Raw genomic sequence first — 13465 nt, 5'->3', positions numbered from 1 at the left:
AGAGAATCCTCATGAAAATAAGTGAGATCAAAACAGTCTAATATTGAGATGATTTTATGTTTTTCTTCATATTCTTACAATGGGAGAATGAGTTTTCTACTCTTCACAAATATTCTCAAATATAAGAGGAAGAAAAATCGCTTTCCTGGCCTTTCAAAGCAAAGCTACAGAGACAACACATGTATGTATTATCCTTGAACATGAATACCAATGCAAGTTCGTGGGGTGTAATGAAAAAAATAAAAACCTGGTATTTGCTTGCTTCAAGATCTGATAGAACTTCTTTTGTTACTTCTGCCAAGAAGCGTCCTGTGATAATTCAATTAAAAACCAGCATAGCATTATATTTCTTCACCCTATATAATCTGATAGTACACAGATATTCACTTAAACATCAAATAAATATAAATGAAAGGGAGACAATAAAATCCATCGGTTATAGATATACTTGACATTTATATTGGCACAAAGGTCCAACAAGAAGATAAAGATATGAAGGGACAACAGAAGTAGAACGATAAATGATATTTCTCAAACTTCTGCAATCAATGCTATCTTTCTTTCATACTTTTCTGAGAAAATATTTTCTGATGTTTTGGGCACCAAAAAAGAAAAATTATTCCCCAGTCAAAGGAAAAACTAAGCCATTTACCAAAAAGTAAATCGCTATCTTAAAAATATGAAAGTCATTACAGACTTTGACAAACTTAAAGAAAGGAAAGAACCTACGAGAGAATCACATAGACATGTAACACTAGTTAAGTGACCATCTACAACTGCTGTTCTCGCAGGTTAGCACTGTCAATGGCAAATTGCTCACAACCATCTAACCTTTTCTACTGTAATCTTTTCATTTTGGACTACAAATGAAAACATTCAGAGTCCTTATAGGTCCACTTATTTTAATGTTTTCCTTGTTCATTCAAAGAACAATATTTTTTGAGTGCATTCCTATCATTAAATATATTTTCTAGTTATCTTTAGCATCAGAAGTTTACAGCCAAAAGAAAAAAAAAAAAATAAATAATGCATCTAATTAGAAAATCTTTTTTTCCACAAAATATTTTTTCCAGAAATCATTTCTGCAGGAAGAAAAAAAAAGCTTAAGATTAAGATGATATCAATCCTTCAAAACTTATGCAGGCACTATAATACTAACCTTGGATAAGATTATCCTGCTTTAAAAAAATCTCCCGGAGTCTACTTTGTCCACAAGGATTGTACTTAAGATTGAATTTATCGAATCTATGAAAGGTACTCTTATCAGCATGAACATCCAGCAAATCAACATTCAAATCATACCTGAAGTGCACCACTCAAATAGTTAGGAAATCAACTGAACAATTCCCGGCAAGGAGAGATAAAGAGAACAGTGCTTATCCATACCCAGTCAAGTCCAAACTCTCAAAAACTTCCTTTAGAGTCATGTATTTTCCATCTCTGAATATAACAACCTGCAATATACGCCATACCAAGAACATAAAATAGTTATTAACAAAGCAAGTGAAAATAACAAAATTTCCAATGAAACTAAAGCAATTGACAAATAGAAAAAGTTCAGTGAGAAATAAAAATATACATACCTCATCAGGTTCCTTCCTTAGCTTTGACTTGATGAAGCGCAGCAGATGCTTCTGGTTCATGCAAGCAGAATGATGCACATGTGTATCAACTTTTCTGATATTGTAGAAATCGCGATGTGGTGCACTCTTCTGAGCCAGGAACTCCCTGTCTGCATTCACTAACAGATGAAGGCGAAACTTCTGTATAGTGTTGAGGTATAAGTTACAAGCAGAATCCAAGCAATTAAAACATTAAACCAAAACAAAGTTTGAAGAGAATTACCTCCTCAAGAAATCGTAATCTGTGATGGCAAGCAGTGCGAACATTTCCAATAGATATGATTTTTAAAAGGTGATGCATATCAGTAAAGAAGGTTGTCGCACTAGCAACAGGGAAAAGTTCTACAGTATCTGAATAAAAAATCAAAAACTTTGATTATTGACATGATCAAAAAAAAAAAATCTAAGAAAATCACAGCTTTAATAACTATCAAAAGAGATTATTACACTGTCTTCTAACAGCTTGATATTTAATAACGGCCCAAAAAGAGTTACACATAAAACACATTCAGGTTCTCCATAGCATTTAATTTCCATCTACATATAATGACCTATGTCTTCGACATGATTATATTCTACTACACATCAATTTATTTTTCTCCTCTGTAGCTCAACCATGCAGCTTTCATCCTTTATTTATGCTACATAGGTACCAAATTTCTTTCCTGGGAAGCAATTTTAGAGAGAGAGATACTATGCCAACTAATCTAAGGGGTCTAGTAGGCCAAATTCAAGATCATTACGAGAAGAATTATGTCAATAAAGCACCAGTGTGAAACATGATCGGGCAATTCATTGTCAAGAGTTTAATAACTTAAATTTGCTCCATTAATATGACAGAAATTCCAAAAGAGAGTTCAGATTGAACATATTTGAAACTGTACACTTCTTGCACTTGGTACAAGTATTTGATAACAGTAAGCATCCAGGTGTCAGCTCACCTATTTTGCCAATTTCATATATTACCTTCACGAATTTATAGTGTCAAATTATCATACCTATGTCTGAGCATCCTAATCAACAGAGTACATGAGGGTAAGATGAAGTATCAAAGCTCTAAGCACAGATGCATGGGTCAAAACTAAGATGTGATTGACATAAAAATTCATTTTATTTTTGACAAAACATTTCATCAAGCCATCTCCAAACTTTGCTGAATTCATTTTACAATAATAAATATAGAAGGATAGGCAATGATTGAATATCTGAATTCACACAAACTGCATGCAATGGCTTAATATTTGGTCTGGCAAGTTTTAACAATAAATTACTAAAGATTAATGCTATTGCTCCTAATACTGACCGTTTTCACTTGCATACACATGTACAACTCCATCTTCCATCTTGAAGTGATGCTGCCCAAGAATTTTTAAAAATATAAATAAATGAGAAAAGCTTAATGATAATAAAAGAATTGTTTCACCTGATCATATGGATCTTAAAATGAAATGAAAATTCTTGTGCAACAAAAAGTTATCTGCATGAGAACTTCACATTGATAAAAAGAAAATAACTTACTGCAGTTGCCGGGACAGGTTCAAAGTGAAATGGATTAGATTTCCGCGCTGGTGTACCAGGTTCAGCGACAGGTAGCTTCTTCCACGGTGCAACCTCTTCCCTGTAAATGTACCTATTCCGCAAATCCAAGCTTTCACGGATCATCTTACGTACTTCTTCCTCTTCTACATTTACTGACTCTGATGAAAAGGTTTGTCAGAAAGAGAGAATGTGATTGACTGTCACATATTGCACCTTATATTCAAATTTGAAATGAATTCATTAAAAGAAGCACAGAGAGCCAACTTAGATTGATTATGTCAACTAGTTGATAATTCAATAACATTTATTACTTTTCAAATCAAATTAGGAAGTGGTCATCAGTATATATACCATGGTAATAATACACAAGTGAAAAAAAAAAAAAAAAAAAGAGGGGGGGGAACCTTATCAAAGACAAAGAGCTCAGGGAAGGACCAGAGATTTGAGATACCGTGCATTAGAGTTCTTGGAGGTAAAATTGTGGTGGCAAGAGCAAGATTATTCCCCACTTGATGCATTGAAGCTGTATCTACCTTTCTGCCTATTGGATCAGTGCCAATTGTCAGATCACCTCTAGCATCTCCAATATTCTGATGTTGGATGCTGTTTGCACTGTCACCTCCAATTGGAAGAACAACAGAGTCTTGAGCCTTTGAATCAGCATCCTGCAAACACACTTGCAACATCTCAGATTGATTTTTAATCGCTTTGTTTGAGTTATTTGGGAAACTAACATAGCTCTTACAACGAGTATAGCAAATTAAAAAGCAAGAAAATGATGCAGCAATTAAATGGTCTTAACTTTATCACTGCTCGTCCCAGAGAAAAGTTCTGCTGATAGGACCAGAAAACTGTTCCTTTCTAAGTGCATAAACAAAGAACCAGGGAATCACCATCTATTGCCAATAGCATCTATAACCAACTTGCATGCAGGTTACATCATATGTTTAGTAAAGTGAATATTAGGCAGCAGGAGCTAATTATATTATATACAAATAAAAGTAAGTATCAAAGCTAAATCTGAAATTACATACGTTTACGTACTCAGCAGAAGGATCCATATTCACATTACTGAAGAAAACGTCATCCTCTGTGCCAAACTCTGTTTCTTCTTCGTCAGAATCACCCATACTGTCAAGGCATTGCCACCTGGAGACCTTGGAGTATTTAGCCTGCCAAGAGAAGCCATTCTTGTAATAGAACTACAGTAGTTAACAGAGTTATTCTGTCCTGCAAAAAAACAGAGAGCAAAAAACTTAGTGTCCCAAAGAGAAAGGGCAACAAAGCCGGTTCCCATTTCCTGATTTATTCTAATATATTGCGGAAAGCACAACAAAAAAGATACAACTAGACCAGACAGTTTCAAGACTTACCATCTCTTTGAGATAGTCGCAGAGGCGGGAGTCCCGAGGGAACGAAATTAAGCCTATCTCCCTGACTCTGATCAAACTTCACATCTTCGTCGAACCAATCGTGTATTCAACACCACATTAGGCATCGAGCGTGATATCTTATAACTGCGAAGAACATTCTTATCCTCCAACGACCTGGATGAACTCCGGGCCCGGATTTTCCTCCCCACAGCTATCTCTCCACCTGCTCCGTTCGCATCGTCATAATGTCTACTCCCCTCCTCCTCCTCGTCAGAATCCTCTTCGTCAGTAACAACAGATTGATTTCTCGAACTTTTAGGGGAACTAAGGCGAAGTTCGATCAGACGATCGAGAATTTGATCGACGGTACGCTTGTGAATATAAAAGGCAGAGATTGCCATCAATGAAGCTCCAACGAGAGCTGCCATGGCAAGGTGTAGAGACGACGATGGCGAATCCATGGTAGATCGAGAACGCCGTTTTCAAGTGGAGTAAGATGAAAATGGAACCCTAATTTTCCCCGCCAGTGAATGAGACGAGCTTCAGCGACAAGGGTGTAACTGTAAATAAAGGAAAGTCTAGGTTTTGCTTTTCGAAGATGAAAATGGCTTTTCGGGTGTTTCGGGAGAAGAAGGAAGTGAAAGATTGGGCAACTGAATGAAGTGCACGGCTTTGGAAGTTGTTGGATACACGTGGAAATCACGTGCTATCTTATGGTTGCTTTCGGGATTGGGTAATACTACTGCTTAAGCTTTGGTATTTAGGGCTGGACTGGCTCAAATTGGCCCATGTTGTTGGGTAAAATTTTAGGTTCTGAAACAAAAGAATCCAAAAATGTTTAGAACATTTAACATATTGGGCTCGAGACATAACCCGTTGTCTTTTCTTCGTAAATTGAATTATCAAATTAATTTCTTAGAAATTGATAACCACAAATATCATTGCACTTGAATGCTTGTCACTTTTAAATGGATAGACAAAGAAGGAAAAGGTTATAAGTTTTGTTACGAAATCAAATGAATTGTTGAAAACATCTTCCATAAGAAATATTTTAAGATAAAGATTATAAGTCTTGTAATCAAATTAAATTAATTTTGGAAAAATTACAAAATAAGGGGTCAAATTTAAAATCATTATTGTTGGAAAGATTTTATTCAAATATCACTTTGTTCGAGCTCGTTCCGCATGGTGTAATTAATTTCAACAAAAATTGAAATTACACTAGACAAATTTTCAATTTGGCAATTTCATCATTGTCAAATGAAAGCTTATTGGTCAAATTAAAACTAGTGGAGAAATGTTTTTAAGATTTCCAATAATTGATGGTCTCCAAATACATAATTAGCCCACTATGTCATATCCTTTAAGGAAAGTGTTCTTGATTTTTTGTTTTTTAAAACCCGTGAAAAAAATTGTTTGAAATTTCAATTTTTTTTAACAAACGGCCTTTTACATAGCTTTCAGCGTTCTATTAAGTCAATTAAAACACTACCTCTATAATTTATAGTACTTGGTAACGTAGTTTTTATGCTAATATTTAAAGTTTAAAGAAATCATTATGACTTTTAACGTTTGATAGGAAATAAGATAATTAACAACTACTAAAATAGTTAATTTTATTGAGAAATCTTGTTTTTAAGAGAATAATTGAAAATCAAATTCAATTAATTATGAAATAATAGATTGACTCTAAATAAATAATAATAATAATAAATAAATAAAAAACAATAACAGTGGCAGTATGCTTATCTCCAGGTACAATGATTAAATTGATGACCAATAATGGAAACTCCAACAGAGAATAACATTTGCGTCTTTCTTGATTTAAAGAGCCCATTGACTGTAACAACAATATGATATCATCATCAATTGCTACACCCACAATCACTATATCTCTCAAGCGTGCATTTCCAAATACCATATCCACTGCAGTCAAATAATTGATTGCTTTTGGTACATCAAATTTGAAAAGAATAATGTTTTAATGGTTGAAATTCAATAGTTTAATGGTTTTCGCTGAATAGCCTAAACTTGGTAACTCAGGGCCAATAATACTTGTAGGGTTAATCATTATAATTTAGATTCATGAATTCGATTTTCTGTAATGCAAATTGAAGAGCAAGCAATAATTAATCGGATTTACTGTGGACCGTTAAAACGGATATAAACCTAAACACATCGTGAAAGTATCTAAAAAAAATGGCTGTGGCTCAATATTTATATATTTTTTACATTTTTAATGGAATATTTTGACATCAGATGTCTAATAAATTGAAATTAGTGAAATATTTTATTTCAATACATCAAATCGGAAAAAGAATGGTGATTTAGTGGTTGAGATCTAATAATTCAATGGTTGTCACACATATTTATATAATATACCCTTTACATTTTCGTAGAATATTCTAATATCTAATATCTATTTTATAAGTATATAAATTAAAATTGGTGAAATGTATTGATTGGAAGAAATTTTTGCTTTGAAAGACAAGAAGATAATGGATCAACCACAAAAATACATAATATGCAGATGCTATGATAGTGGCAGTTTGTTCTTATATGTAATGAATTTTCAATTTAAGGATGATCCTAAGTGGGTCTAATGTAAGTGATATGTATGAAAATGGAGTCTAGTGAGGGCGTAGAGGTGGAGTCTACCTCTGAAATGGAGTTTAGAGGTAGAATTCAGATTGGCTTTGAAAAGGAATCTTCTACATTTCCAATCAAACTACTATTAAACAAGTGTACTAAGAAACTCCACATGTAAAGTGTGTAAAGACAATAATTGATAGGTATATATATTTTTCAATAAATATATATTCCTTTTGTTACTCTCAAACTGTCAATTTTTTTTTTTCTACTTTTACTGTTATTTTTAGAATTTAACAAGGAGTTTATTCTATTTTTACCCCCTTTGTTTTTTTACCAACTCCCACTAACACAAGAAAAATTGGGTTTTAGAAAGGAAGAAAATATGTTGAGGTGACCTGAAATGCAAATTTTATACAATTAAGATAAATTAATTATTATTATTATGCGATGAAGAAAGAAGCTGAATGTTAACTGTTTGAATAACCTATGCGGAGAAATAGTATAGTAATTTACCCACTGGGCTATCTTTTTGAGTTATAATTTCGTATATGTTAAAATAGTAAAAACATATTGAATACATGCATACACGGTAAAGATTTTAAATAGTTGGAGGGTTGTTTTCATCTTTTAAAAAGGAACAGACAAGAAAAATAATTATGTATTTTAGATTGATAAGTACAGAAAGTGGTAAATATTTTAACTTTATTATGTGTATATGTCTGTCTTTTAATGGAGCAAAGCTTGTTTTGATGCTTGATTACAAAAGAAACCTACAAGCAACAAAGAGAAATGAATGGAATAATTATTAATTTCAAAAGTTCAAATTAGTTGCATATAAATAAATATGTAAGCAATGAGCTATTGTTTCTTTTTTGATTAAGAAAGATACATAAATGCCGTTTCAATTTCAAATATGTCTTTTTGAAGTAAAAACAAAGACGTTTACACATATTTGATATACTTGTCTTGCCTTATTAGCAAAAATTGAATAATAAGATATTTAGAAAGCAAAAATGAATTTATCGTGTCGGGATCTTTTATTAGATTATTTGCTTGGAATATGAGTTCTATAAATAATAGACATAGTATTTTGATTTTTTTTTTTTTTTTTTTTTAGAAAAAATGAGAAACTACGAAGAAATGCACTTTCTAGAATGAGCTACCCCAGCAATATCATAAAGTGACCATTGACGGAGACGATGACGAGAAGCTCTCGTAATATGCATTCTCATAATAAATAAGAAATAAAATTCGCCAACCAATCGTTATCGGAAGTAGCTTCCCTAAATGTACGAGAGACAAACATAATTTAATTAAGCGGCAAATAATTTTGAATTGAAAAAACTGAAAGACAAATAAAAGCAAGAATCATAAAATTACCATAAACAAGTTGGACTGTAAGGAAATTATCACTTTCAACATGAATGCGTGAAAAACCTACTGAATGAGAAAGTTTAATTCCATTAAATATAACTCATTGTTCAGTTAAAATGCTAAACGCTAAATATAAGTCATAGTTTCCGTTTACCATGAATGATCAATCAAACTTGTAAAAGTTGGGGTTGCAAGTTACAACATCCCTATCAGCTACTCACTGTCATATACATAAGTTTGCATGCTGAGCTTAATCTTTATCACGTTTAGAACCAAATCTCTCCAAAGCCAAAAATATACTAACACGTCATGTTTCCGTCCCAGTCGAAGATTGGACATTTAACAGTGTTATAAAGTTTAAAATTCAAACAGAAAAGAAGAAAATCAACATCCACCCACCACAATATTATTTACTAGGTTTAATTTACAGATTAATTAAATGAAATAATAATAAGCCTTTCAAAAAAAAAAAAAAAGAAATAATAATAAGTGAAAATGAGACGACAGGCAATCCTGACATGATTGTTCCGGTACATACAAATAATATATATAAATATATAATTCATTGTCACCGGTTAAACTTTCAATTACTACGTTCATGATTTGAGGATTTTATTTTATATTCTAAAATAATTTTGAGATTTTATTTCTTAATATAAATGAAAATATTAATGTTTTTTTTTTTTTTTTGTTTTATCATAAATTTCGTTATGGAAAATTTAATATAATAGAAAACAGACAATGCTTAAAAGATTAGAAATAGAAAATACTTATTTTATAAAAATTATTAATCTCTACAAGTCATCCATGTGGAATTCCAAGACACCACACGCTACACATTCTATTATATCATTAAAAGAACAGAAAAATCATAAGCAATGCATTAATTTTGAATATTCAAATTAATTATGCATTCAGTTACACCAAATTGAGCTGAACATAAGACACATATGCCCTTGTCTCACACAACTCTGATTCATATCAAAATAGTCAACAAAAGATAACTAAACTACAATCTTTATTTCTTTTATTTCCTCCACTTCTTAATTTATCTACATATAAAATACAATAAATCTGAAACTTAAGCAGAAATTTTATTGCTCAAACTTAGCTCCACATCATTATTTTCTAATTCTACAGCACTACGATTGCTTTTGTAGCTATACCGGCGAGCACAAAACAGAAAATAAAAGAAATTTAAAATTCCCATTCCCGCTAAAAGAAAATAGAAATTATCTAACTTCCCTTTATTTAAATCATTGGTTAACCAATCCGGATGGTTTCGAGTTCGAGTCACTTTATGCACTATCGTGATGACCAAACTACTAACGTAGCTCGCACCAGCAATAGAGCAAAAGAATAGGGAATTAGCTATGCTTCTCATATTTTCAGGAAACTCCTTGTTGTAAAATTCAATCTGTCCAATGAAGTTGAAAGCTTCACAGAACCCCATTAGCACAAGCTGAGGAGCTAACCACATGACTGATATGGGTGCACCGTTCGGATGCAAAATGGCTGCAGCCCTTCTTTCCCTTTCAACCAAACCAGCCACCACCATTGACAAAAGAGAGAAAATAATTCCAATTCCAATTCTTTGGAGAAGTGTAATCCCTCCTTCATGCTTAGTGATTTTTCTAAGAGCTGGTACTAATATTCTGTCGTAAATTGGAAGCCAAATAGCAATTGTTATCATAGAAATAACACCCATTGAACCTGCAGGGATTTGAAAATTGGATCCAAGGTGTCTATCCATTTTCATAGCTTGTATTACTGTAAATGTTCCTTGTTGTGATACTGAAGTGAAGCTAATAATACCTGTAGCCCACACTGGTCCAATTTTTAACACAGATTTCAGTTCTTCTACTTGTTGGACACTGCTTAGCCTCCATTGATTTGCACATGAACCGTCAGGGTTTAGGTCATTTTCTCTATCACAGCTGCCTTGTTTAAGAACCTATAGAAATGGAGGAAAATGGATAAACCAAATTCAGTACTTTAAGAACAGTATTTAAATAAAAAAATTCTTTTTTTTTTTTTTGGAAAACATTATTAAAATTTATTCATTTTCTTTAATTAAATTTTAATTATGGGGAAAAACAGATTTAGAGGAAACAATAAAATATTATTGAGATATTGTCATTATATTATATATTGTATGGAGTATATTTAATGAAGTTTCGCTTCAAATTTAATGGATGATAAAGCCATCGAAAGTATTTATTTCTGTCCCCCACATTCAATCTCACAAATCTCAAGGCATACATAAGACGATTTTACATGATAAAGACAATTTTTCAAGGAAAAGTTACCATGAAGTCCCTGAAGTTTGACCAAAATTACTATTTCATCCTTATTATTTGGAAAATTTGTTGTAATAAAGTCCCTGATCCTGAGCTTTAATCATGTTAAACTAGTACTTAATTCTGTCATTTTTGTCACCAGATAATAGTTCAATATTAAATAGTAACAATATATTAAACAATAAGGAGGAAATATTAATTTCAGTCAAACCTCATGATCTTTATAATCATTTATCCTATTTTTTAATTACTCCCACCCTTCATTTTTATGTATAATTTAATTAATTAATTAATACTCCAATTTTCTCAAGATTACATAATATATATCAGAAATTACTCTTAGAAAATGAGTCGGAGAAAGTATTACCTGAATTGATTGGTGAGAGGGAGCTTGGACAATTCATTAACCTTTGTTGGAGGGTCATAGAATACCCTACAGCCAATCTCTCCCTCGTCAGGAAGCTGAAGCCCGCGTTTTCTATAAGCAGCAACAAAAACTTGAAAAATGGAAGAAAAGATGCTTCCTTCAGGCTTTACGTACACATAAATTCTTTGTCCGAGGAAGAAAAGAGCAAGAGAACCTATCATAAGCAGAGTAGGTATTCCAAATCCAAGAACCCAACTCACAGAATCTTGAATATAAACCACTACTGTTGAAGTAATCATAATTACAACAGTAAATGTGGTGTAATACCAATTGTAAAAGCTGTTAATTCCTTTTATTCCTTCTTCAGTTGTTGGGTCAAATTGGTCAACACCAAATGGAATACTACAAGGCCTAATTCCACCTGTGCCTATTGTTAATAGTCCTAACCCCATGAATAGAACACCCAATTGAGCTGCTGTGGGACTTTCACAATTTATGTCTTGCTGGCATTTTGGAGGATGAAGATAAGGTAGCCATGCTGTTAATGTCACAGTCACCATTCCCTAGTGATGATCACGATAAATTAATTAGTATCATCACCAACAAGATGAAAGTAATCCTCTATTCTTAATTAAAGTGTTTATTTTATTTTATTTTATTTTTCACGAATAGCTCTCATCTTTTTAAAATACGACTTTATCTTCTGAGTGGGATATAATGTTGCTTTAGTGTACATGTGACTGTACCAATTAACAGGAACGTACATTCACGAGAGGGAGAGTGGGAAAGAGAAGATACCAAAAAAGCTGCAATGGAAGCGAAAGCAATGACTCTAAACCGGCCCACATAAGTGTCGGAGATGAAAGCACCTATGAGAGGTGCAAAATTGGTTATACCAACCAGATATTAAGGACATTCGCTACTGAGACTTGCGACATGTGATACTTTCTCATCAAATACACCGTAAAATTTGCAAACAACCCAAAAGTAGCCAGCCTCTCGAACGTCTCATTTCCTGCAATAGGAAACCCCCACCACTTTTTTTCAGTTACCATCTTTTTTTTAAAAAAAAAACCTCATTTTGTTATTATACACATAAAAATTAAAATAAAATAAAAACTAGGAGAAAAGGTCAGTATTCCAATACTCCAGTTTCCATAATAAATTTTCATGTAAAAGAAAAGAGTAGAGAAGATATATAGTAGAGTGGTTTAAGATATATAGATTATCAGGTATAACATTAATGAATACTGTATGTGTCAAAGAAAGGTTAATAGAGAGAGATGAGGGAGAGATTGACCTAAGATATAAGGCATGGCTCTCCATCCTCCAGGATTCTTCGTCCGAACTATCTTGGAATCAGATAAAACGTTGCCGTTTGCTTGCTTTTCTTCTGGTTCCAATATTTCTGAGGTCGATGGCTTCTGAAAGCATTTTGTGCAGCAGTATAACCAATACGAACTCCTACCCTTGTTTTTATCTCCATCCACCATTTTCTTTGAACTTCAAGTCCTGTAAACTGTGGTGATAATAATAATATAATGATATCCAGGCACTTGCTAAGAGAGTAGTTAGTTTCTTTACTTTAGCAAAAGGCACACCTATTATAACAAGAAAGATTGTCTATAATATGTGTTGTTTAATTAAAGACAGAGACAAGATATATAGAGAGGGGTGGATGATTCCATTGCTGACGAAATGAAATGAAAAGATAGTGCAGTAGTGATATAATAAAGAGAGGACATGAATGTAGCTTTAGTATTTTGCTAGCTTCCCAAATTGCGAATTGCATCACTCGTGGTCACCGGCTACCGCCTACCATTTTGGTACGCGGAATAGTGGGGACCTGTACAATATAAATTCCAAAAATTATTGAAATATGTGGTGCATATAAAATTTACAATATAAGGTAAAAGATCCGATATAAAGAACAACAATCACAAACCCTGAAATAAAATCACACTCTGATAGTTAAAGGACGTAAAAATATTCATGGTAAAAAAAAAAAAAAAAAAAAAAAAACAAAACTAGTATATTTTCCATGATATAACAACAATTGGATAATGATATATTTGTTTTTTTCACTACAAAGAAAATGAACAAAACGGTTACGTTTAAAATATCGATGGAAAGCTATACATAGTTTCGATATAAAAAAACTATTCAAGAATATTGTTATTCATTTATATAAAAAAATAATTTTATTTTATTACATTATTATCACTTACGTTTACGTAAACAGCAATTGAGATTTGAGAAAGATGAACTAGACTTGAATAAAAAAAAAAAAAAAAATCA

At 32.5% G+C, this 13465-nt stretch overlaps 1 protein-coding gene and 1 pseudogene across 2 annotated transcripts; both read right to left on the bottom strand.

Annotated features, from left to right (window-relative positions):
- Positions 1-29: 29 nt before the first annotated feature.
- Positions 30-5104, bottom strand: LOC149491697 (putative AMP deaminase; annotated as a pseudogene). The gene is made up of 10 exons (XR_016319310.1): positions 4535-5104; positions 4196-4391; positions 3613-3826; positions 3141-3319; positions 2926-2977; positions 1846-1973; positions 1584-1763; positions 1387-1454; positions 1160-1302; positions 30-309 (listed from the first exon to the last, which is right to left on the bottom strand). The product of XR_016319310.1 is annotated as a putative AMP deaminase (transcript).
- A 4471-nt stretch (positions 5105-9575) lies between these two features.
- On the bottom strand, positions 9576-13005 carry LOC105649788 (protein NRT1/ PTR FAMILY 2.13). The gene is given in 6 exon segments (XM_012236573.4): positions 9576-10423; positions 10426-10454; positions 11168-11730; positions 11966-12066; positions 12069-12182; positions 12468-13005. Coding segments are annotated over 6 exon segments (1842 nt in total). The 5' UTR covers positions 12661-13005; the 3' UTR covers positions 9576-9581.
- Between the last annotated feature and the right edge of the window lie 460 nt (positions 13006-13465).

The sequence above is a fragment of the Jatropha curcas genome, unplaced genomic scaffold (assembly GCF_041381405.1).
Source record: "Jatropha curcas cultivar XTBG-Jc1 unplaced genomic scaffold, XTBG_Jcur_1.0 HiC_scaffold_821_pilon, whole genome shotgun sequence".
NCBI lineage: Eukaryota > Viridiplantae > Streptophyta > Magnoliopsida > Malpighiales > Euphorbiaceae > Jatropha > Jatropha curcas.
This window is presented reverse-complemented; position numbering and strand designations above follow the sequence as displayed.